General features: G+C 48.1%; 1 protein-coding gene across 3 annotated transcripts in view; it reads right to left on the minus strand.

Annotated features, from left to right (window-relative positions):
- Nucleotides 1-21,559, minus strand: part of ugt2a5 (UDP glucuronosyltransferase 2 family, polypeptide A5) — a 138,250-nt gene that overhangs the window by 14,986 nt on the left and 101,705 nt on the right. For all 3 annotated transcript variants that reach the window (XM_085990899.1, XM_085990913.1, XM_085990907.1), the window contains exons 2-4: nt 6,680-6,828; nt 4,840-4,971; nt 1,386-1,473 (exon numbers count right to left, since the gene is read on the minus strand). In XM_085990899.1, the coding sequence (XP_085847025.1) occupies nt 1,386-1,473; nt 4,840-4,971; nt 6,680-6,828 (369 nt within the window). The remainder of the gene's footprint in view (nt 1-1,385; nt 1,474-4,839; nt 4,972-6,679; nt 6,829-21,559) is intronic.

Raw genomic sequence — 21,559 nt, forward strand, 5'->3', positions numbered from 1 at the left:
ATTGAATGATAAATGTTGGTCAAGATATTCTACTCTTCTTCAAATAGTGCCATGGGATCCTTTACTTCACCTGAGAGGGCAGATGGAGCCTCAGTTTAACATTTCTTCTGAAAGTCGACACCTGCAGTACTGCATTGAAGTGTAAGCCTAGATCACGTGTTCAAGTCTCTGGAGTGGGGCTTGAACCCACAGCCTTTTGACTCAGTGTTGCCACTGAGCCAAGGCTGACACCTCAAATAAACGGTAATCCAGAATTTAAAACCATTCTAAACAGCTGCATCTTCAACACACACATACATGTCAAACACCATTTACGCCATTGATCTGGGCTTTCTGCGGCTCTTCTGCCAAAGTTATGGTGGACAAGCTGGAGGACCCCCATGGAAACTCATCCCATAAAGACCAGCAGCCATGGAGATTTTAGAAGTTTCATACTTGGCTTACAGCAGGTTGCACAAGGCCTGCTCTTCAGAAACCTGGTGATAATGACTCAGTGTAAAAGCACCCCAAGATATACTCAATAAAATTTGATACCTGAACAATTTCAGCAATCACTATTCTGAAAAATTAAGTGAACAACAATGGTATCTCAATCTTGTCTTGTTTTAACACTTGGCTTGCAATCGGAGTTAAAATGGATGAATGAAAATGAGTGGCCCCAAAGACTTGCTCAAGTTTATCCCCATATATTTTAACACTGTGCTAAAACAATATAACTGCTATTCAATGAAATGTTTAATAATGTGGTGGCAGCTTAACGTTTGCAGTTTGAAACAAAAAGCATGAATCAATTAAACAGTTGCTAATGATTTTGGGAGTCTGGTTAAAAGAAAAGGAGATTCAGCAAGAAGTTGAATGGGATGTTAACTTGTGTCTTATTAAATTCACTTTTAAAATAATCACATTTTCATTAAAAAATGCTACAGGATGCCTATCCCATTGATGATGGGTTTGTCCAGTGAATAGATGAGCCACACAGACCAAGAAGGCCCAAGGTTCGGCCCCAGTCTGTGCTGAGTTGGTTGATCTCGGCCTTGTAGCAGTAGGGCACTACAGTAGGGCTTAGCATCCCTGGAGTAGGGAGGAGAAAAGCAGCCAGGAATTCCACTTGTGATCACTGTCAAGTCACCTCATCCTGCAAGTGCATCCTTGTGGACTTTGGATGAGAAATGATCAGGCTCAGCTGTGGTGCTGCCTACAGCCAAAGAGCCTGCCAACATTCACTATCTAGGCTCACACATAGAATGGCCACACAGGTAAGGAACCAGAGGGCAACTAGCTTCCATGAAACACTACCGCAGCAAGGAATCAAAACCTTCAATCCAAACTTCAGGCAAAGGAGGAGAGAATATTGGTGAGGGAACAAAAAGAACTCTGGCTCTTACCAAGCAGGTCATTTTGAGGCAGCCATTTATACAGCTTTGTGTTAGGTGCCAGTGTCTTTGGTTGTTCTCCTGCATAGCTCCAAACAACCTGAAAGATACCAACATTGGGAATGAATGGACAAGCTCAACATAACATGGTGCTCAATCTTTGGGAATTTGGGGCTGAAAATGCACAGATGTTCCAATGGACTCTCACTGTAACATTGATGGAGGTCTGCCGGAAAGGTCGCAAGCTTGCAAGTTTTTGTATGGCCGTGTGGGGATGGAGCTACCACCACCACTACAAGGCTACCGGTGTGAGGGTGGCTGGACCAGGGACAGGAATTCCACAAGTTGGGAGACCCATGCCTCAGCCCTCAGTCAGGATCCGGCATAGGGTTGGCCACAGGTATGCGATGAGAGGTGCAAATTTAATTTAAACTAACTACCCCCTTTTTGAGTTGGAACCTGGAAGCCACCTCCTGGGCTGGCAGATTTTTGCTAGATTTTCTAGCTGCATCAGTGTGTGAGGGGGAGAAAGATAGGAACATTCAGAAGTAGGCCATTCAGCGCCTCGAGCCTGCTTCGTCATTCAATTAAATCATGGCTGACCTGTACCGCAACTCCATTTACCTGCCTTTGCTCCATAGCCCTTGATGCCCTTACCTAACAAAAATCTACCGATCTCTGTCTTGAAAGTTCCAATTGACCCAGCATCCACAGCCTTTTGGGAGAGAGAGTTCCAGATGTCTACAGAGGATTACATAGGATAAACGGCACAGAAACAGGCCATTCTGCCCAACCAGTCCATGCCAGCGTTTATGCTCCACTCGAGCCTCCTCCCGTCTTTCCTGGTAACAGATACTCTTCATGCTTCGGCGCTCAACTTAACTTCAAAGTAACAACCCAATATCAACCATACTCAGATCTTCCACAGCAGTTGTTGAATGAAACTTGGTATAAATAGAAAATGGCTGTGAAATTTAGCCCGTTTGCGCTGGACATTAAGGCCAGTTTGGGTGAAAAAATGGCGACTGCTTTACTTCGACCCACCTCCAGCGCGGAACGTGGCGGCCGCCATTTTGGGCAGGTCGGCAGCACTGCATTTGCCTGCGCTTGCTCCAGATATGGAAATGAGTCAAATCGTGACGTCAATCAGCGTGCAGTGCTGAATTAACGCACGACCTGGTATTTTGGATGTCGCCGCTCCTTTTAATGTCCTCTCCAAAGCACACACAGCAGAACCTGCGTGCAGCAGTAGAACGGACACCCTATCAGTGCTTTTTAAAGGGACACACGCCACTTTCAGATAAAAGTTTAGATTTTTGCCTTTGTACATAGGATTACACAGAATATAATAATAATAATAATAGTAATTCAACTTTATTGACATTGTACAATGCACAAGTACATGAACAACGAAATGTGATCTTGCAAGCTCCCATGAGTCCAGTACAAATAACATTAACTTTAAACGTAAATAGCACCGTCCTTGGGTAAAGAAGTTTCTTCTGAATTCCCTATTGGATTTCTTGGTGACTATTTTACATTGATGGCCTCTAGTTATGCTCTTCCCCACAAGTGGAAACATTCTCTCTGTATCCACTCTATCCCCTCAGCCTTCTTTTTTCAAGATAAAAGAGACCCCACCTGTTCATCCTTTCCTGATATGTCGGCCCTCGCATTTCTGGTATCATCCTTGTAAATCTTCTCCGCACCCTCTCCAGTGCCTCTATATCCTTTTCATAATAGAAACATAGAAGATAGGAGCAGGAGTAGGCCATTCGGCCCCTCGAGCCTGCTCCGCCATTCAATGCGATCATGGATGATCATCCAAATTCAGTACCCTGTCCCTGCTTTCTCCCCATACCCCTTGATCCCTTTAGCCTTAAGAAATATATCCAACTCCTTCTTGAATATATTTAATGAATTGGCCTCTACTGCCTTCTGTGGCAGAGAATTCCACAGGTTCACCACTCTCTGGGTGAAAAAATTCCTCCTCATTTTCTGTCCTAAATGGCCTACCCCTTATCCTTAGACTGTGACCCCTGGTTCTGGACTCCTTGACCATCGGGAACATCCTTCCTGCATCTAGTCTGTCCAGTCCTGTCAGAATTTTATAAGTTTCAATGAGATCCCCTCTCATTCTTCTAAACTCCAGCGAGTATAAGCCCAATCGACCCAATCTCTCCTCATACGTCGTCATTCCTGTCATCCCAGGTATCAGCCTGGTGAATCTTCGCTGCACTCCTTCCATGGCAAGAACATCCTTCCTCAGATAATATGGCGACCAGAACTGTACGCAGTACTCTAAGTGTGGTCTAACCAAGGTTCGATACAGGTTTAGCATAACTTCCCTACTTTTCAATTCTATCCCTCTAGAAATAAACCCTAGTGCTTGGTTTGCTTTTTTTATGGCCTTGCTAACCTGTGTCACAACTTTTAGTGATTTGTGTATTTGTACACTAAGATCCCTTTGTTCCTCCACCCCACCTAGACTCGTGCCCTCCAAGTAATAAGTGACCTCCCTATTCTTCCTACCAAAATGTAACACCTCACATTTATCTGTGTTGAACTTCATTTGCCAATTATATGCCCATTCTGCAAGTTTAATGATGTCCTGTAGTGGTTTCTTTACATTTTATTGGAGTAGTGGCTTGGTATAATACATTTAAAAAGTTGTTAAAGTGTGAAGGGAGTGCAGGGAGTGCTGCTAGACTTTTTCAAGGCTTTGACTCTTAAAGGAAAGCCTCTGGGAACATAACTTGCTCCCTGTCATGGAGGCACTAATTGCAATCCCCCTTTGGCTGCAGCATGACATGGAGATGGAGCAGAGGCAGCAAAGGGGACAAGCTGCTCGCAGAGGGAGATGAAGGAGGAGGAAGAGGACGAGGAGGAGGGGGAAGAGGAAGAAGCAGAAGAGGAAGAAGCAGAAGAGGAAGAAGTGGAAAGAAGGAGGCAACCCAGATAGTCCTTTTCTGGCCAGGATATCCGGGATCGAATATCCGCCTGCAGTACCAGTGAACACAACCCCCATCTCCAACATCTGTAGTATTTTCCTTTTTGTTTCATTACTTGAGTGTTTGAGGCCTGCTTTTTCTAAATGATTGGTTCTCAGGATGTTGGCAACACTGCAAGGCCGCATTGGGAGTCCATCCCTAGTTACCCTGTGAAGGTGCTGTCCTTGTGGCGATGGTGCTCCCATAACGTTGTTAGGTAGAGAATTTCAGAATTTTAACCAAACGACGATGATAAAATGGAGGTCAATCATCTCAACACCTCGATTTTAAAATTCTCCATGTCCTCACTCTTCCCTTACCGAACCAAAATACCAAATACTGTGGCCTGTAAAGGTTATCTTCACCAATGCTAAACTTGGCTGTTGGTCCTGGCCTCATTTTCTCCGCCTTAACCTCACTTTGGCAAGACCAGATGCAAGTGCACATATAATGAGGGTTTGTAAAGCAAGACAAACCTTTTGTGGAATCTGTCCCAGTGCTTCAGCAATCAGATTAGCTTTCTCAGCTGTAAGGTTCTTAATCATGGAGCCCAGAGAAAACACCACAATGCCATGCTCCCCAGAACTCTGAACAAATTCTTCCAATTCCTGTAAAACAAACAGATGTTGCGTCACACAGAGGTCTCTTATAAATCTAGAATGGTGTTTGCATTGATTTTCAATTTATATTCGAGGTGGCCGTTTCTTAAACAGGATTATGGTATATCATCCTCCAGAGAGCACAGGGCAGGCTAGGGAGACATCGGATGGGGAAGCATTCCACTGGCTCTATGCCACCTGACGCCACATCCCTGATCTTCTGTCAAAAGTGAGGTTGGGTGTACAAAGACCAATCACTGCCTCATGCCTGGACACACCAGTGAGCTCGATCCTCTGAGCACATCAGCTTCCGATTGATGGTGTCAGTGTGCCAATTCCGTTATTAAGCCATTTCTCTCTTTTTTTAACTCAAGTCTCTGCTGAGCTGTTGCTAAAATTGTTCCCTGGTGTCGTATAAATGGGATTACTTTCATAAATATATATTTTTTTAGTACTGAATGTAATATCTGGGAACCAGTCACTTGGCCCAGGAGTTACCTCCTCCCTTTCAGTGACATAGTTTTACAATATGCATGGAATGTACCATTCCCATGTAGCATACATTGAAATAAAACACCTCAAGCTATTTCAGTTCAGGCCACTTGACTCAATCACAGGAGCCTCTTAGTTTCAAGCAGGACACAGCTGCCAAAAAGACCCAAAGTGAAAAGATTACATAATAAAGAATAATACACATGGCAGTGTGCTTGATATCTTGATGTTGTCAGAACCCCTTGTTATATTATTGACTTACTACAGAGGGTCTTTCTCTCCTCCAAATGTCTTCCCTTTCCTCCAACATTCAGTGAAAGCTAAGTGATTGAGACAGGAATGGGTTCAGAGAGGGTGTGAGAACAGAGCACATGGCTTAAATGGACACCATTTCTTTTCATGGAAAAAAGGTGCTTCACAAACCATTTACTCTGTTTATGAACACGATGCGATGGTGTAAGTCTTATTGAAACACATCTTAGATCACTTGCATCTGATTTTATGGTGATGTGAAACAGCAGGCAACATAGAGCATTGGAACCGTAATGCGTAGCACTACAAAGTCGAGGGGACAGGCTAAATCCCAATTCGGAACAATTCCAAATCTGAGCCATGTTGGATAGGAGATCTAGGCAGAGAGCTTGGGATGTGGGGGAGGTGAAGGGAAATTAGATGGCAATAGTATTGCATGATCACTACTGCAAGCATTCTAGTAGCCAAAAAGGGCATTTCTGGCCAAAATAGAGCAGACTGCCTACCCTATTAAGAGTTGAGGTGTAGGCCTAATAGGACCTAGAAAGAGAAAACTGACGACATTTTCTACATTACAACAGTGGCTACACTTCAAAAGTACTTCATTGGCTGTGAAGTGCTTTTGGACATCCAAATGCAGTGAAAGGTGCTATATAAATGCAAGTCTTTCTTTCTACCGTAACCAGAAACAGTACAGGATCTTGGCCCAGTAACACTAAAACAAAAATTCCCCAAATGCTTTTTCAACGAAGGCAGTGTCTCTTTAAGCTGGAGGTGTATTGAATAGTGTGAATAGTCTGCCTGCACCCTGACTGGATGAAATTACACATTCCAGATAGAATGCTGGGTGACCAGTGTCCAATTACACCTTATGAAATCGCCCCAGAGGCACTGCATTCATTTATTTATTGTTATGGTTCTCTTTGTTTGGTACAGTGATGAATTGCAGATTCCATTGTTTCTGCAGTCTTACCTGAGGCAGGGGGTTTGCTGGTCGACAGTGAAGCCCTCCTACAAACATGAAATTGGGCAGAAGTGGGCGGGGAAATTCAAAATCCCAATACGTTCGAATCAGCCAAATGTCAGCCTTGCCCATTGTTTCGCAGAATGTTGTTGGTTCACCTTTATAAACAGCAGCAGAACAAACAGGAGATTATAGCAAATGTGTGTGTGTATTATAGGGACTATTTTTCAGAGACCCAATATTAGTAACATTATCTGCAGTAAGATTAAATCACTTCATATCTCAGGAACTAAATGCACTTCTGAATGCTGAACAATGTGGGCTCAACAATAGCAGCCATTCGGCTCATTTTGTCTGTGCCAGTTCTTTGCTTGAGCGATCCAAAAACAAATCTGACTGACCTGTTCTCTCCCCCTAGCCTTCTATCATTCTCTACTTCAAAGATTTATCCAATTTTCCGTTAAATGTTACAATGCTATCTGCCTCAACCACTTTCTATGGCAAAGCATTCCATGCTTCAACAACCCTTTGCATAAAGCAATTTATCCTAACCGTTCACCTCATTTTCATAGTGATCATTTTAAATTGATTACTTCTCATCACTGACTCCCCAAGCAGTGACAATAGCCCTTTCCCTTTCCACTCTATCAAAACTCTACATAATTTTAAAACCCTTTATTAATTCTCCTGTTATCCTGCTTGCTCCAATGGAAAGAGATCCAATATCTCAAGTCCCGCCTCATAAATATATTTTTTCATTCCTGGCATAATCCCAATGAATCTATTCTGTACGCTCTCTATGGCTTTAATGTCCTTTCTATAATGGAACTCCCAAAAATGCAACAGTACTCTAACCGTGGCCTAACCAAAGTTTTGTATAAATTTGTCATTACTTCTTTACTTTCGTGCTCTCTGCCCCTATTTATAAAACCCATAATTCTATTGGCCCTTTTATGACTTTATCTACCTGTACTTTTTTGTATTCGTTTATGGGATGTGGGCGTCGCTGGCAAGGCCAGCATTTATTGCCCATCCCTAATTGCCCTTGCACTTCTTGGAATTATGTATTCAAATCAGATTTCACTGTTCATCCACACCTTTCAGTGCCTTTCCATTGAGTGTATACGCCTACTTGAGCACATAAATCTAGGCTGACACTCCAGAGCAGTGTTGAGGGAGTGCTGCACTGTCGGAGGTGCCGTCTTTCGGATGAGATGTTAAACCGAGGCCCCATCTGCCCTCTCAGGGGGACGTAAAAGACCCCATGGCACTACTTCGAAGAGAGCAGGGGAGCTATCCCCGGTGTCCTGGCCAATATTTATTCCTCAATCAACATAACAAAAAAAACCAGAATATCTGGTCATTATCACATTACTGTTTGTGGGACCTTGCCGTGCGCAAATTGGCTGCCGCGTTTCCCACATTAGAACAGTGACTACACTTCAAAAGTACTTTTTTTTTTCACAGAAAAGCGCATTGAGACGTCCGGTGGTCGTGAAAGGCGCTATATAAATGCAAGTCTTTCTTTCTTTCGTTCTATTTTTTGTTCTTTTATCCTCCCAAAATGTACCACACATTTATCTACATTAAATCGTATCTTCCATCTGTCTGTCCAATTCTCCTAACCTGTCTCAGTCTTCCTGAAGTCTTTTAACGTCCTGCTCATTGTTTGCCAAACCTCCTACACTGTGTCACCACAGAGTAAAATATCAGACAAAGGAATTTCTACTATATGTGTCATTAAACTGTGTTAGGTATTATACATTCAGATTCCATGGAAACTAAAATCAACCATGATTTAATTACTAAGCAAATGGATCCAACGCTAAAACAAGAAATAGACAAGCTCATGGACACCCCCTATCCTCAATTCATCAGTGCTGTAGGATTAGAATTATTGTAGTCTTTAGGCCAAATCCAAATTAAACTAGAAACTGGGATTGTTCTCCTTAGAGCAGTGAAGCTTAAGGGGAAGTTTAATAGAGGTGTTCAAAATTATGACGGTTTTTGATAGAGTAAGTAAGAAGAAACTGTTTCCACTGGCACGATGGTCAATAACCAGAGGATACAGATTTAAGATCATCGGCAAAATAACCTGGGGGAGATGAGGAGACATATTTTTATGCAGCGAGCTGTTACGATCTGGAATGTGCTGCCTGAAAGTGTGGTGGAAGCAGATTCAATAGTAACTATGAAAAGGGAATTGGATAAATACTTGCTGGGCTATGGGGAAAGAGCAGGGGAGTGAGACTAATTGGATAGATAAAACCAGCACAGGCAAGATGGGCTGAATGACCTTCTTCTGTGCAGGATCATTCTATGAAACTAAAATTCAAACACTGCCATTCAACTTAATTGCCATCTAATGATAGGTGCCTTCCTTTGATGAATCCTGCCAGCGATGTAGTAATTATACACCAGTAATCCACAAAACGCTGCAAAGTAAACAAATTCCAGAGAAAATTGAATTTCCATCTTGAATTCAATCTGCCCTGCCAAACACAGGAGTCACGTGATATGACAATACATACTTATACAACTGAGCTGCGGTGGCCCATGATTGACTTCTGTGAATTACAAGAGATTGAATCTGGACTGAGTCTGAAATGTAGACATTTTACAGAATATGTGGACTGTTGGCATGTGTGGTTCTATCCTGCAAAGTGTCACTAAGTAACAATCAGGAGTGAGAATTCTGATTGATTTCTGTCCTCTCTACCCCACACATACTGAAGCTGATTCATACATGGCAAGCATTAGCTTTTTCAACCCGTGCATCAGTGTTGTACAAGGAAAGTCAGCTTTATTTCCACTAGGACTGGAAGTTGTCAATTGAAATCAATCACATGACACAACTGGAGGTTGTCATAACCAATTTAATAGGTTAGGGAGGACCAGGGGACACAAATTTAAGTTATATAAGGCCAGATCTAGGTTAGATGTCAGGAGGTGGTTCTTTTCCCAGAGAATAGTGGACCTCTGGAACAGACTTCCATCTCGTGCAAGGGATGCTGATTCGCCGAATTCTGACCTGTTTCTGGCTGGGGCGGAGATCACCTCTTACAGGGAATTCAGGGCCAGAGTGATCCTCTGGACTAGTTTCGATCACCTAGCTGGGTCGGAGAGGAATTTCCCAGATTTTTATCCCCAAATTGGACTGAGTTCTTATCTTTGTTTTGCCTCTCCCAGGAGATTACATGGTTTTGCGTGGGGTGGAGAGTGTATATATAGTGACTAGCTGGAGTGCCCGGCGGTGCCGAGGCTTTTCGAGGGCATGTTGTTATTGGAAGAGAGAGCGTGCACGCGACCGGGGGGGGGGGGAAGAGCGCGCGCGCGACCGGGGGGGGGGGGGGGGAAGAGTGCGCGCGCGACCGGGGGGGGAGGGGGGTGGAGAGCGCTGCGCGCGACCTGGGGGGGGGAAGAGCGTGCGCGCGACCGGGGAGTGGGAAGAGCGCGCGCACGACCCGGGGGGTGGGGGGGAGGCGCGCGCGCAACCAGGTGGGGGGGAAGAGCGCGCGCGCGACCGGGGGGAAGAGAGAGAGAGCGCGCGACCGGGGGGGGAAGAGAGAGAGCGAAGAGGGGGGGGGGAGGGAGAGGGGGCGAAGGGGAGGGGGGCGAAGGGGAGGGGGCCGAAGGGGAGGGGGGCGAAGGGGAGGGGGGGAAGGGAAGGGAAGAGGGGGAAGGGAACGGGAGGGGGGAAAGAAAGGGGGAGTGGAAGGGGAGGGGGAAAAGAGGGGGGGAAAGGAGGGGGGGAAAAGGAGGGGGGAAGGGGAGGGGGAGAAGGGGAGGGGGGAAGGGAGGGGGGGAAGAGGGGGGGGAGGGGGAGGGGGAGGGGGGGGAGTGGAGGGGAGGGGGGAGTGGAGGGGGGGGAGTGGAGGGGAGGGGGGAGTGGAGGGGAGGGGGAAGGGGAGGGGGGGAGGGGGGAGGGGAGGGAAGGGGAGGGGAGGGAAGGGGAGGGGGAGGGGAGGGGAGGGGGGAAGGGGAGAGGAGGGGGGAGTCCCCGAGCCCCGCCCTCCCGAGCGCCGATCTCCTGAGGCCCGATCTCCCGAGCCCCGCCCGAGGCTCGCCCCCCTCGCCCCCATGATCTCCGGAGCTCCGCCCTCCCACTGCGCTCTCCCGAGCCCCAGAGTGCGCACCCTCCCGAGCTCCGCCTTCCCGAGCACCGGCCTCCGGAGCCCCGCCCTCCCCGCTCTCCGGAGCCCCGCCCTCCCGCGCTGCGCTCTCCCGACCCCGCTGCGCGCCCTCCCGAGCTCCGCCTTTCCCGAGACCGGCTTCAAGACCAAAGAGACGCCGCCGTGCAACCTACCGCGTGAGTCCCGGCCGGACTCAAGTCGCGCTCGCCGGGCGGAAGATGACGCGGATGCTGACTCCCGCCCCGCCCGCACCTTTACTAAGATGGTGGCGGGCGGCGCGACGCTCGGCTCAGGGCCCGCCCCCTCCAGCCTTCACTAAGATGGCAGCGATCGCTGGCCTTTTGTCGATCGCCGACGGGAGGCGCCTAGCTCGGGCGTGGGCTCGTCAACAGACGCCCAGGCTTTGAGGCCTGGAAAAACGGTGAAAGGTAGGAAAAATTATAGAGGTTAGACAAAGGATTTACAAATGAATTAACTTTTTTTAAAAACAATTTGTCTTTTAAAAGCAACTTTTTTTTTGCTGGAAATGTAGATTTGAAAAGAAACACGCAGAAAGCGGGAAGAAGAAATGAAAAGTTTGAAATCAAGATGGCGGTGACTCACCTCGGTTCAGAACGATAAGGCCCGCCCACACACGCACCGATTGGTAGACCGTCAGGTCACTGAAGCGTAGGATTGGTCAATCGTCCCGTCACTCGACCGTAGGAGGGCCCGGCTGCACGCGCCAGGAACCCGCCGTACGATTGGTCGACCTCGACGTCACTCGATGCTAATGAGCGGAATGTTTAACATTTTTTGGATACCGCGGGCGCAATTTTTGTCCGGCCGAAACGTAAATACGCTTAGGACGGTTCTGGAATCGTCAACTTTCTTTCGACGTAACGCACGTGTAGGTACGCTCTATAACTTTCGAGTTAATTCAAGACAGACAGAAGTATCCTTTTATATATATAGATACACAAGGTATCACAATTGGCAGGAAAGCTCGGCCCCGTGGCAGGCTCCTCCTGCACTATGTGGGAAATCAGGGACACTTCCTGTGTCCCTGACGACCATGTGTGCAGGAAGTGTATCCAGCTGCAGCTAATGACAGACTGCATTGCAGCGCTGGTGCTGTGAATGGATACATACTGGAGCATTCATGATGCTGAGGACATCGTGGATAGCATGTTTAGGGAGTTGGTCACACCGCAGGTAAAGGCTGCACAGGCAGGAAGGGAATGGGTGACCACCAGGCAGAGTAGAAGGCGCAGGTAGTGCAGGGGTCCCCTGTGGCCATCCCCCTTTCAAACAGATATACCACTTTGGATATTGTTGAGGGAGATGGCTTATCGGGGGAAGGCAGCAGCAGCCAACTTCCTGGAACCATGGGTGGTCCTGCTGCACAGGACGGGAGGAAAAAGAGTGGGTGAGCTATAGTGATAGGGGATTCCATTGTAAGGGGAATAGATAAGTGTTTCTGCGGCCGCAAACGAAACTCCAGGATGGTATGTTGCCTCCCTGGTGCAAGGGTCAAGGATGTCTCGGGGCGGCTGCAGGGCATTCTGGAGGGGGAGGGTGAACAGCCAGTTGTCGTGGTGCATATAGGTACCAACGATATAGGTAAAAAACGGGATGAGGTCCTAAAAGCTGAATATAGGGAGTTAGGAGGTAAATTAAAAAAATAGGACCTCAAAGGTAGTAATCTCAGGATTGCTACCAGTGCCACGTGCTAGTCAGAGTAGAAATAGAAGGATATTTCAGGTGAATACATGGCTAGAGGAATGGTGCAAGGGGGAGGGATTCAAATTCCTGGGGCGTTGGAACTGGTTCTGGGGGAGGTGGGACCAGTACCAAGGGGCAGAAAATGTTAGTGGGAGTTGTATACAGACCCCCAAACAGTAATGCTGAGGTTGGGGATGGCATTAAATGGGAAATTAGAGATGCGTGCAATAAGGGCACAGCAGTTATCAAAAGGTTTGCACTTGGGTGGGACCGGAACTGATATCCTAGGGGGGGTGTTTGCTAGTGCTGTTGGGGAAAGTTTAAACTAAAATGGCAGGGGGTTGGGACAAGGATAGAAACAAAAGACAGGAAGGAGAAAAGCAAAAGTGGAAGGCAGAGAAATCAAGGGTGTAAATCAAACAGGGCCACAGTAAATAATAATTCGAAAAGGACTAAGGCCTAGAAATTGGGTATAGCCCCGCTTGGGGCGTTAGAATTGGCGCTGCGCAAATTTTATAGCCAGATGCAACTTATCGCCACCTCGCGCGATATTGGGTTGCAGCACCCCTAAAGGTGATTGCGGCGCAGAACCAGGCGTTACACGGGACTCCTAAGGCGCTAACCTGGTGGCACTACTCAATATCGGGGCGGGCGGGCGCAGGTGCTGTCAATAATCGATGACCACGAGACTTTCAGGCGCCGGCCAGCTCTTAAAGGGGTGGGTCAGTAAGGATCAGCAGCCACACTCTGCGACTTGTAGGCCTCAAAATCGGCGCTGGGCATTCTGTGGCGTTGCAAACTTTGAGAAGATGGAGAGGGTGAGGCAGAGAGCGGAGCGCTTTACCAATGGGGTATTGGATGCTTTGGTGGGCGCAGTGGAGCACCGGCGAGCTGTGCTGTACCCCGACAATGGCAGGAGGCCTAATCAGAAGGAATACCGCAGAGTTTGGAGGGAAGTTTCTAAAAAGGTCAACTCCAACAGCATGGTGACCAGGAGCCCTGTGCAATGCAGGAAGAAATTCAACGGCATCACTCGGGTCGTCAGGGTGAGTGGTGTTTTGGCAATCTTCTTCATCCCTCCATCTGCACCTGACTTTATGGCCAGAGGGTGCGCGATGCCCCATTGGCCATCTGTCAGCAAGCACCCATGGCCCTTTCTGGGATCACACATGCACATTAAACTCAGGGCATCATGTAAGGGCTAGTCCACCATGGGGGGCATGAGATGACAACTCAGGGCATCATGTAAGGGCTATTCCACCATGGGGGGCATGAGATGACAGCTCAGGGCATCATGTAAGGGCTATTCCACCATGGGGGGCATGAGATGACAGCTCAGGGCATCATGTTTCATCACTTCCCATCCTTTCTCCTGCAGGCCAAGCTGGCCAGGAACCGCGAAGGGCAGCTTCGGACCGGAGAAGGACGTCCTCACCTCCAGACCCTCACGGACCTCGAGGAGAGAGTTCAACAGATTGTTGGAGGCCGGATGACTGGACCTGCCACCACTGGAGCTGCCGACCCCATTGTGCACAGCGATGGTAAGGTCATCACCTTTTTGATCTGTCTCCTTCCACTTGTTCCCCCCACCAGCATGCTTTTCACTCTGGACCCATGTCATAGCATTGCTGCAATCTTGCATCCCTTGCTGACACCCTGTCCTTTCGCTAAAGCCACTCTTCAACCTCCCTGCTTTCAGATGCTGCATCACCAGCTCGGGAGATGGGCCCTCAAGCTGCCAGTGCCACTGACTCTGGAGGCAACCAGCAGGAGGAAGCTGGAACATCCGTGCCAGCCTCAGGTGAGCCAGCCCATCTGGAGACTGGGGATAGTACTTCCCTGGAGGGGAGCGGGGGCGGTGGGGGGTGGCTCTGATGAGGAACCAGTTCCAGGAACCAGCGGGCTGCAGCAATGCAAGGGGGGTAGGGAAGCTCGGGGGCCGTCTCCCCGGAGGGCGAGTCAGGCCACGATGATTGCTGCACAGAGCGTGGAAGAGGTGCGGTCCCTCGCTGAAATGAGCGCCCAGGCTCGGCTCAGGCACACTGAGCTGATGGCTGCAGTGGCAAGGATGCCTGAATCCGTCGAGACACTGGGAAGGAGTGTCCAAGACTTCGGGGCAGCACAGGCAAGGAGTGTGCAGGACTTCGGGGCAGCACAGGCAAGGAGTGCGCAGGACTTTGGGGCAGCACTGGAAAGGACTGTCCAGGACTTCGGGGCATCACTGGAAAGGACTGTCCACGGCTTCGGGTCAGCCCTGGAAAGGACTGTCCAGGGCTTCACCGAAGCAGTGGAAAGGACTGTCCCGGCCTTCAGCGAAGCACTGGAAAGGACTGTCCAGGGCTTCACCGAAGCACTGGCACCTGCCATGCAAGTGCTGAGTGCTGCCATGCAGTCACTCGCTGGCCTCATGCAGACGCAAATTGAGGCCACGTGAGCACTGACTGCTGCCACCCTCGATGGATCAGGCAGGATTACCCGGGGCCCTTGCAGCACCACAGCAGGCCGTCAATCTGTGGACCAGCCGATTGGTGCACATGCTGCGGTGCTGCCCCATCAGAGTGCCAGTGTGTCGGTTGACCAGGGAGCTGCTGTCCACTCTCAGGATGTCAGCATTCCTGATGCCACCGCTGGGCCGTCTCCACCGCAGCTGCCACCGCCTGCAGGACAGACTGCTTCCACCCATGCACAGTTGGAGCAGTCAGCATCCGGGCCCTCCAAGCCCAGAGGTCGTCCACGCCGTCCCTCAGGGGCTTCTGCACTTTCGGACACTCAGCAGGCGTCCCCCAGCCTTGATGCAGCCACTGGGGTCCAATTGCGGAGGAGCTGCAGGGAGGGAAGGGGCCGATCTCGTAAGAGAAGTAGATCACCATCAAGGGGTCAAGAGTAGAGGGAGCTGGTGAGACGTCTTATTTGTAGAATTCAAGGCCGTATACACCTGCTGTGAATGTTAGTAATGTTTTGGGTAGTCTGGCGGGTTATTTCGTTAGTTATGCTTTCGGTTGCCATTGCTTTGCCATGTTGGAAGGAAGCACATTTTTGAAAATAAAGAAAAGGTTTTATTTACAATGGCCATCTATACTATTTACAATCATTCTGGCCTTCATAGGCCTTGGGTGACCCGGACGGTTCTCTCCCAATGACACCAAGCATTCCGTCAGAGGGGCCTAGAACCGACCCTTTATGAGCCTCTGACGGACGGCCCTTCCAGTTTCTGGAACCCTCCCATCTTCCTCCTCCTCCTCCTCCTCCACCTCCTCCTCCTCTGCTGGTCCTTCAAGGTCGGCTGGCATTGGCTGGGTGCGTTGGATGGCGAGGTTGTGGAGCATGCAGCAGGCAACGACAACATGGGTGACTCGCTCCGGCGAGTACTGCAGGGCGCCCCCCGAATGGTCGAGACAGCGGAACCGCTGCTTGAGCACACCAATTGTGTGCTCCACAATGTTCCGCGTCGCCTGATGGCTGGCGTTGTACTGCTCCTCTGCCGGGGTGCTGGCCGAATGGAGCGGGGTCATAAGCCAGGGGCACAGAGGATAGCCCTTGTCTCCGAGAAGCCAGCCTCATGGGTGAGCCGTGGCCTCGAAAAGGTCTGCCACTGAGGTCTGACGTAGGATGAAAGCGTCGTGGCTGCTGCCAGGGTATTGTGCGTTGACCGCGAGGATCAGCTGCCGGTGGCCACAGACCAGCTGTACATTGAGGGAGTGGAACCCCTTGCAGTTGTGGAATTCCTCGGGATTCTGTACAGGCGCGCGCAAAGCCACGTGCGTACAGTCAATGGCGCCCTGCACCATGGGGAAGTCAGCTATTGCCGCGAAGCCCTGTGCGCGCTCCTGCTGTTTCTCCGGTGTCAAAGGGAACGAGATGAATTGCCGCCTCCTCTTATATAGGGCATCTGTAACTTGGCGGATGCAGCAATGCACCGCAAACTGGGAAATGTTAGCAATGTCCCCAGTTGCTGCCTGAAACGAGCCGCTGGCAAAGAAATTCAGGGCTACAGTAACCTTTACGGCCACCGACAGAAAGGTCCTGCACCGTATCTTCGGCTGCAAATCATCCTGAAGCAGGTGGCACAGCTCAGTCACCACCTCCTTGTGGAATCGCAGCCTTCTGACACACTGCTCCTCCGACATGTTGTGGTAGGAGAACTGTTGCCTGAAAATCCTCGCCGCGTAAGGTCTGGTGTGGCGACGTCTGTTGGCCCTCCTCCGTCTGGCCACTCCTGGCCCTCTCTCCCTCCATCTCTGTGCCCTCTCAACATGGTCGACCAGCAGGACGTTCCCCTCCAGAGCAGCCCCCATAATAAGAGCGAACAAGGTAAAGGTTGTAATGTCTCACCAGCAGCAAGGTAATGTTCACGGGGCTGACGGTCCTCTGGCACCGCTGGCTGAATGGCAATAAGGCTCTCCCACTGCAGCTATGCAACTCTCTCAAACCAACCAACAAGTTGCGCTCTCAAAATGGCTGACGCTTTGATAACAGTGCAGTCCCCTTTAAAGAGCACCCCCCTAGCCCGAGAGTGCCTGGGGAACGTTCCAGTGAGCTGTCACTATTAGCGCCAGGCGGAACGGAGGCGGGCGCCACTCAATTTCCGGTCCGGGGCGCCAAAAAGGCGTTGCACACTGAAATGATGCCATGATCAGCCTGCGCCCGCGAGCGGGCGCTAAGTTTTTGCGCCGGCGCAAAGAGCCCACTCAATATGGGACGAGGCGCTCGCCTCGCGATGCCCAGCCGCTAGCTGCTTAGCCCCCCGCTCCTCGGCCTCTGTAGGCGCTAAGCCCTGGCGCTACCAACCGAATTTCTCCCCCTTTGTGTCTTAATGCGAGGAGCATTCGTAATACGGTGGATGAATGAACTGCGCAAATAGATGTAAACGGGTATGATATAATTGGGATTACGGAGACATGGTTCCAGGGTGACCAAGACTGGGAATTCAACATCCAGGGGTATTCAATATTCAGGAAGGACAGGAAAAAAGGAAAAGGAGGTGGGGTAGCATTGCTGGTTAAAGAGGAGATTAACACAATAGTAAGGAAGGATATTAGCTCTGATGATGTGGAATCTGTATGGGCAGAGCTGAGAAATACCAAGGGACAGAAAACGTTCGTGGGAGTTGTATAGAGACCCCCAAACAGTAATGCTGAGGTTGGGGATAGCATTAAACGGGAAATTAGAGATGTGTGCAATAAGGGCACAGCAGTTATCATGGGTGACTTTAATCTACATATAGATTGGGCTAACCAAATTAGTAACAATACTGTGGAGGAGGGATTCCTAGAGTGTATATGGGATGGTTTTCTGGACCAATATGTCGAGGAAACAACTAGAGATCAGGCCATCTTAGACTGGGTATTATGTAATGAGAAAGGATTAATTAGCAATCTTGTTGTGTGATGCCCCTTAGGGAGGAGCGATCATAATACAATAGAATTCTTCATTAAAATGGAGAGTGAAGTAGTTGACTCAGAGACTCGGGTCCTGAATTTAAATAAAGGAAACTACGATGGTATGAGGCACGAGTTGGCTAGGATGGATTGGGGAACGTTACTTAAAGGGTTGACAGTGGATAGGCAATGGCAAACATTTAAAGATCACATGGATGAACTACAGAATTTGTTCATCCCTGTTTGGCATAAAAATTAAACAAAAAAGGTGACTCAACCGTGACTAACAAGGGAAATTAGGGATAGCATAAGATCCAAGGAGAAGACATATAATTTGGCCAGAAAAAGCAGCAAACCTGAGGATTGGGAGCAGTTTAAGATTCAGCAAAGGAGGACAAAGGGATTAATTAAGAGGGGGGAAAATAGATTATGAGAGTAAGCTTGCAGGGAACATAAAAACTGACTGTAAAAACTTCTATAGTTATGTGAAGAGAAAAAGATTGGTGAAGTCAAGCGTAGGTCCCTTGCAGTCAGAATCAGGGGAATTTATAATGGGGAACAAAGAAATGGAAGACCAATTAAATACATACTTTGGTTCTGTCTTCACAAAGGAGGACACAAATAACCACCCAGAGATGTCGGGGAGCATAGGGTCTAATGAGCGGGAGGAATTGAATGAAATCAGTATTTGTAGGGAAATGGTGTTAGGGAAATTGACGGGATTGAAGGCCGATAAATACCCAGGGCCTGATAATCTACATCCTAGGGTACTTAAGGAAATGGCCCTAGAAATAGTAGATGCATTGCTGGTCATCTTCCAAAATTCTATAGACTCTGGAACAGTTCCCATGGATTGGAGGATAGCTAATGTAACCCCACTATTTAAAAATGGTAGTAGAGAGAAAACGGGGAATTATAGACCGGTAAGCCTGACATCGGCAGTGGGGAAAATGCTAGAGTCCATTATAAAAGATGTAATAAAAGAGCACTTGGAAAACAGTGACAGGATCGGACAAAGTCAACATGGATTTACAAAAGGTAAATCATGCTTGACTAATCTACTGGAATTTTTTGAGGATGTAACTGGGAGAATAGATAAGGGAGAGCCAGTGGATATGGTGTATTTGGACTTTCAGAAGGCTTTCGATAAGGCCCCGCATAAGAGATTAGCGTGCAAAGTTAAAGCACATGGGATTGGGGGTAAGGTACTGTCTTGGATAAAGAACTGGTTGGCAGACAGGAAGCAAAGAGTTGGAATAAACAGGTCTTTTTCCGAGTGGCAGGCAGTGACAAGTGCGGTACCGCAGGGATCGGTGCTAGGACCCCAGCTATTCACAATATATATAAATGATCTAGACGAGGGAACTAGATGTAATATCTCCAAGTTTGCAGACAACACAAAGCTGGGTGCGCATGTGTGCTGTGAGTAGGATGCCGAGAAACTCCAGTATGATTTGGACAGGTTGGGTGATTGGGCAGATGCATGGCCAATGCAGTACTGTATAATGTGGATAAATGCGAAGTTATCCATCTTGGTGGCAAAAACAGGAAGACAGATTTTTATCTGAACGGCAATAGATTGGGAAAAGGGGAAGTGCAACGAGACCTGGGTGTCCTTGTGCACCAATCGCTGAAGGTAAGCATGCAGGTGCAGCAGGCGGTTAAGAAGGCAAATGGTATGTTGGCCTTCATAGCGAGAGGATTCGAGTACAGGAGCAAGGATGTCTTGCTGCAGTTGTATAGGGCCTTGGTGAGACCACACCTTGAGTATTGTGTGCAGTTTTGGTCGCCTTATCTGAGGAAGAATGTTGTTGCCATGGAGAGAGTGCAGCGAAGATTCACCAGACTGATACCTGGGGGATGGCAGGAATGACGTATGAGGAGAGATTGGGTCGATTAGGCTTATAGTCGCTAGCGTTTGGAAGAATGAGAGGGGATCTCATTGAAACTTATAAAATTCTAACAGGACTAGACAGACTAGATGCAGGAAGGATGTTCCCAATGGCGGGCGAGTCCAGAACCAGGGGTCACAGCCTAAAGATAAGGGGTAAGCCATTTAGGACTGAGATGAGGAGGAATTTCTTCACCCAGAGAGTGGTGAACCTGTGGAATTCTCTACCACACAAAGCAGTTGAGGCCAATTCATTAAATATATTCAAGGAGTTAGATATATTTCTTAAGGCTAAAGGGATCAAGGGATATGGGGAGAAAGCAGGGACAGGGTACTGAATTTGGATGATCAGCCATGATATTAAATGGCGGAACAGGCTCGAGGTGCCGAATGGCCTACTCCTGCTCCTATCTTCTATGTGTGGGACAGGCTCGATGGGCCAGAGGGGCTTTACCCTTTACCTGTCCATCATTGCTCGTGTGTTCATATAACCAATCAGGTAAGTTGGAGACCGAACTGAAGGCTGTGAGAACCGATTTTATCCCCCCTCACTGTTGTTCGCATACAAATTTGAGAAAGAAAAGTTTTGAGATTAGCTGATGGCTACTGAGCTTTAGATGCTTTTATTAATGTTTGTTCTAAAAATGCAGTTTTTAAAAACTTTTAATTTTCCTCAAGGAGACTTTCTGGGGCATGCCTGGATGTTGTCTTATACGAAGGTTTATTTTCCTCAATGCTCGTTGCAGCCACTTTATTTGAGAGAAGGGGATGTTGTCTGATGTGAATGTATTCACTGGCTTTATTCCTATCACTGCACTGGTACAATTTGTGTCACGTTTTAAGATTTTTGCCTTTTTGGCCTAGGAGTGATTTCGGGTTAACTTATATTAAGATGTTGCTATTAAGTTCAATTTGGTGCGCAAGTACTAGATAAATGAATCAAAGAGCCACATCCTCAAAGTTGCTGAAAAGATAACAGCACCACAAATGCAAATAACCTAACTATCCAAAGTTTGCTACAAAAAATGTAACCTTGACAAATGGGGATGTTGGACAGGAACAGACTAATTCCCTTCATTCCTCTTAAGAGTTGGACTAAAGAGTAAACCTAAGCAAGCCACTTAGTTGTAAAAAGGAGGCCCACCCCCATTGCCCCAAGGGCAACTAAAGATGGGGAATTGATGCAGTCTTGCCAACATCACTCACATCCCAAGAAAATACAAATATCTCACTTGACTGATTTTTGATGCTGGTTACTCAAAACATGGTAACTCATGGTAAACATATGGGGCTAAAATATTGTTACATTTTAGCGGTTAACACTCGCGCCATAAGACTTTAAAATGAATGCAAATCAACAGGCAGGGTAATGTATTAAGGACAGGTGGGGTTGTACCCTGTCATAAGTCTTCAGCAAAACAGAAGAGAAAGTGAGAGAAAATCTGAACAAGTTTGTTCAAAGAATGGAGCTAAAAAATAAATCAGAAATCAAAACATATTTCAGGTGAGAGCAATTATTACAAACACCACTGGACTGACTCCATAATCTCAGTACCAGAGGGTGTTTGGATGATCTTTCAAGCTCTGAGCGTAGTTCACCTTTCCCCTATATTGCTCAAAGTTTTACACTGATCCTTAACAGATTGAAGTTGACCTTGGTTAAGAGAGGAACGCCCTCACACGAAACCAGGGTAAAGGGTCACTTGCATAGTATGGCAAGCCACCAACTCCTGTCTTCACCCTTCCAAGGCAGAGCAGAATCCTGCCAAGGTCCAAAAGGGCT

This window comes from Somniosus microcephalus, chromosome 1 (genome assembly GCF_052327205.1).
Source record: "Somniosus microcephalus isolate GS21.2 chromosome 1, FLI_Smic_1.0, whole genome shotgun sequence".
In the NCBI taxonomy this organism is placed as follows: Eukaryota; Metazoa; Chordata; class Chondrichthyes; order Squaliformes; family Somniosidae; genus Somniosus; species Somniosus microcephalus.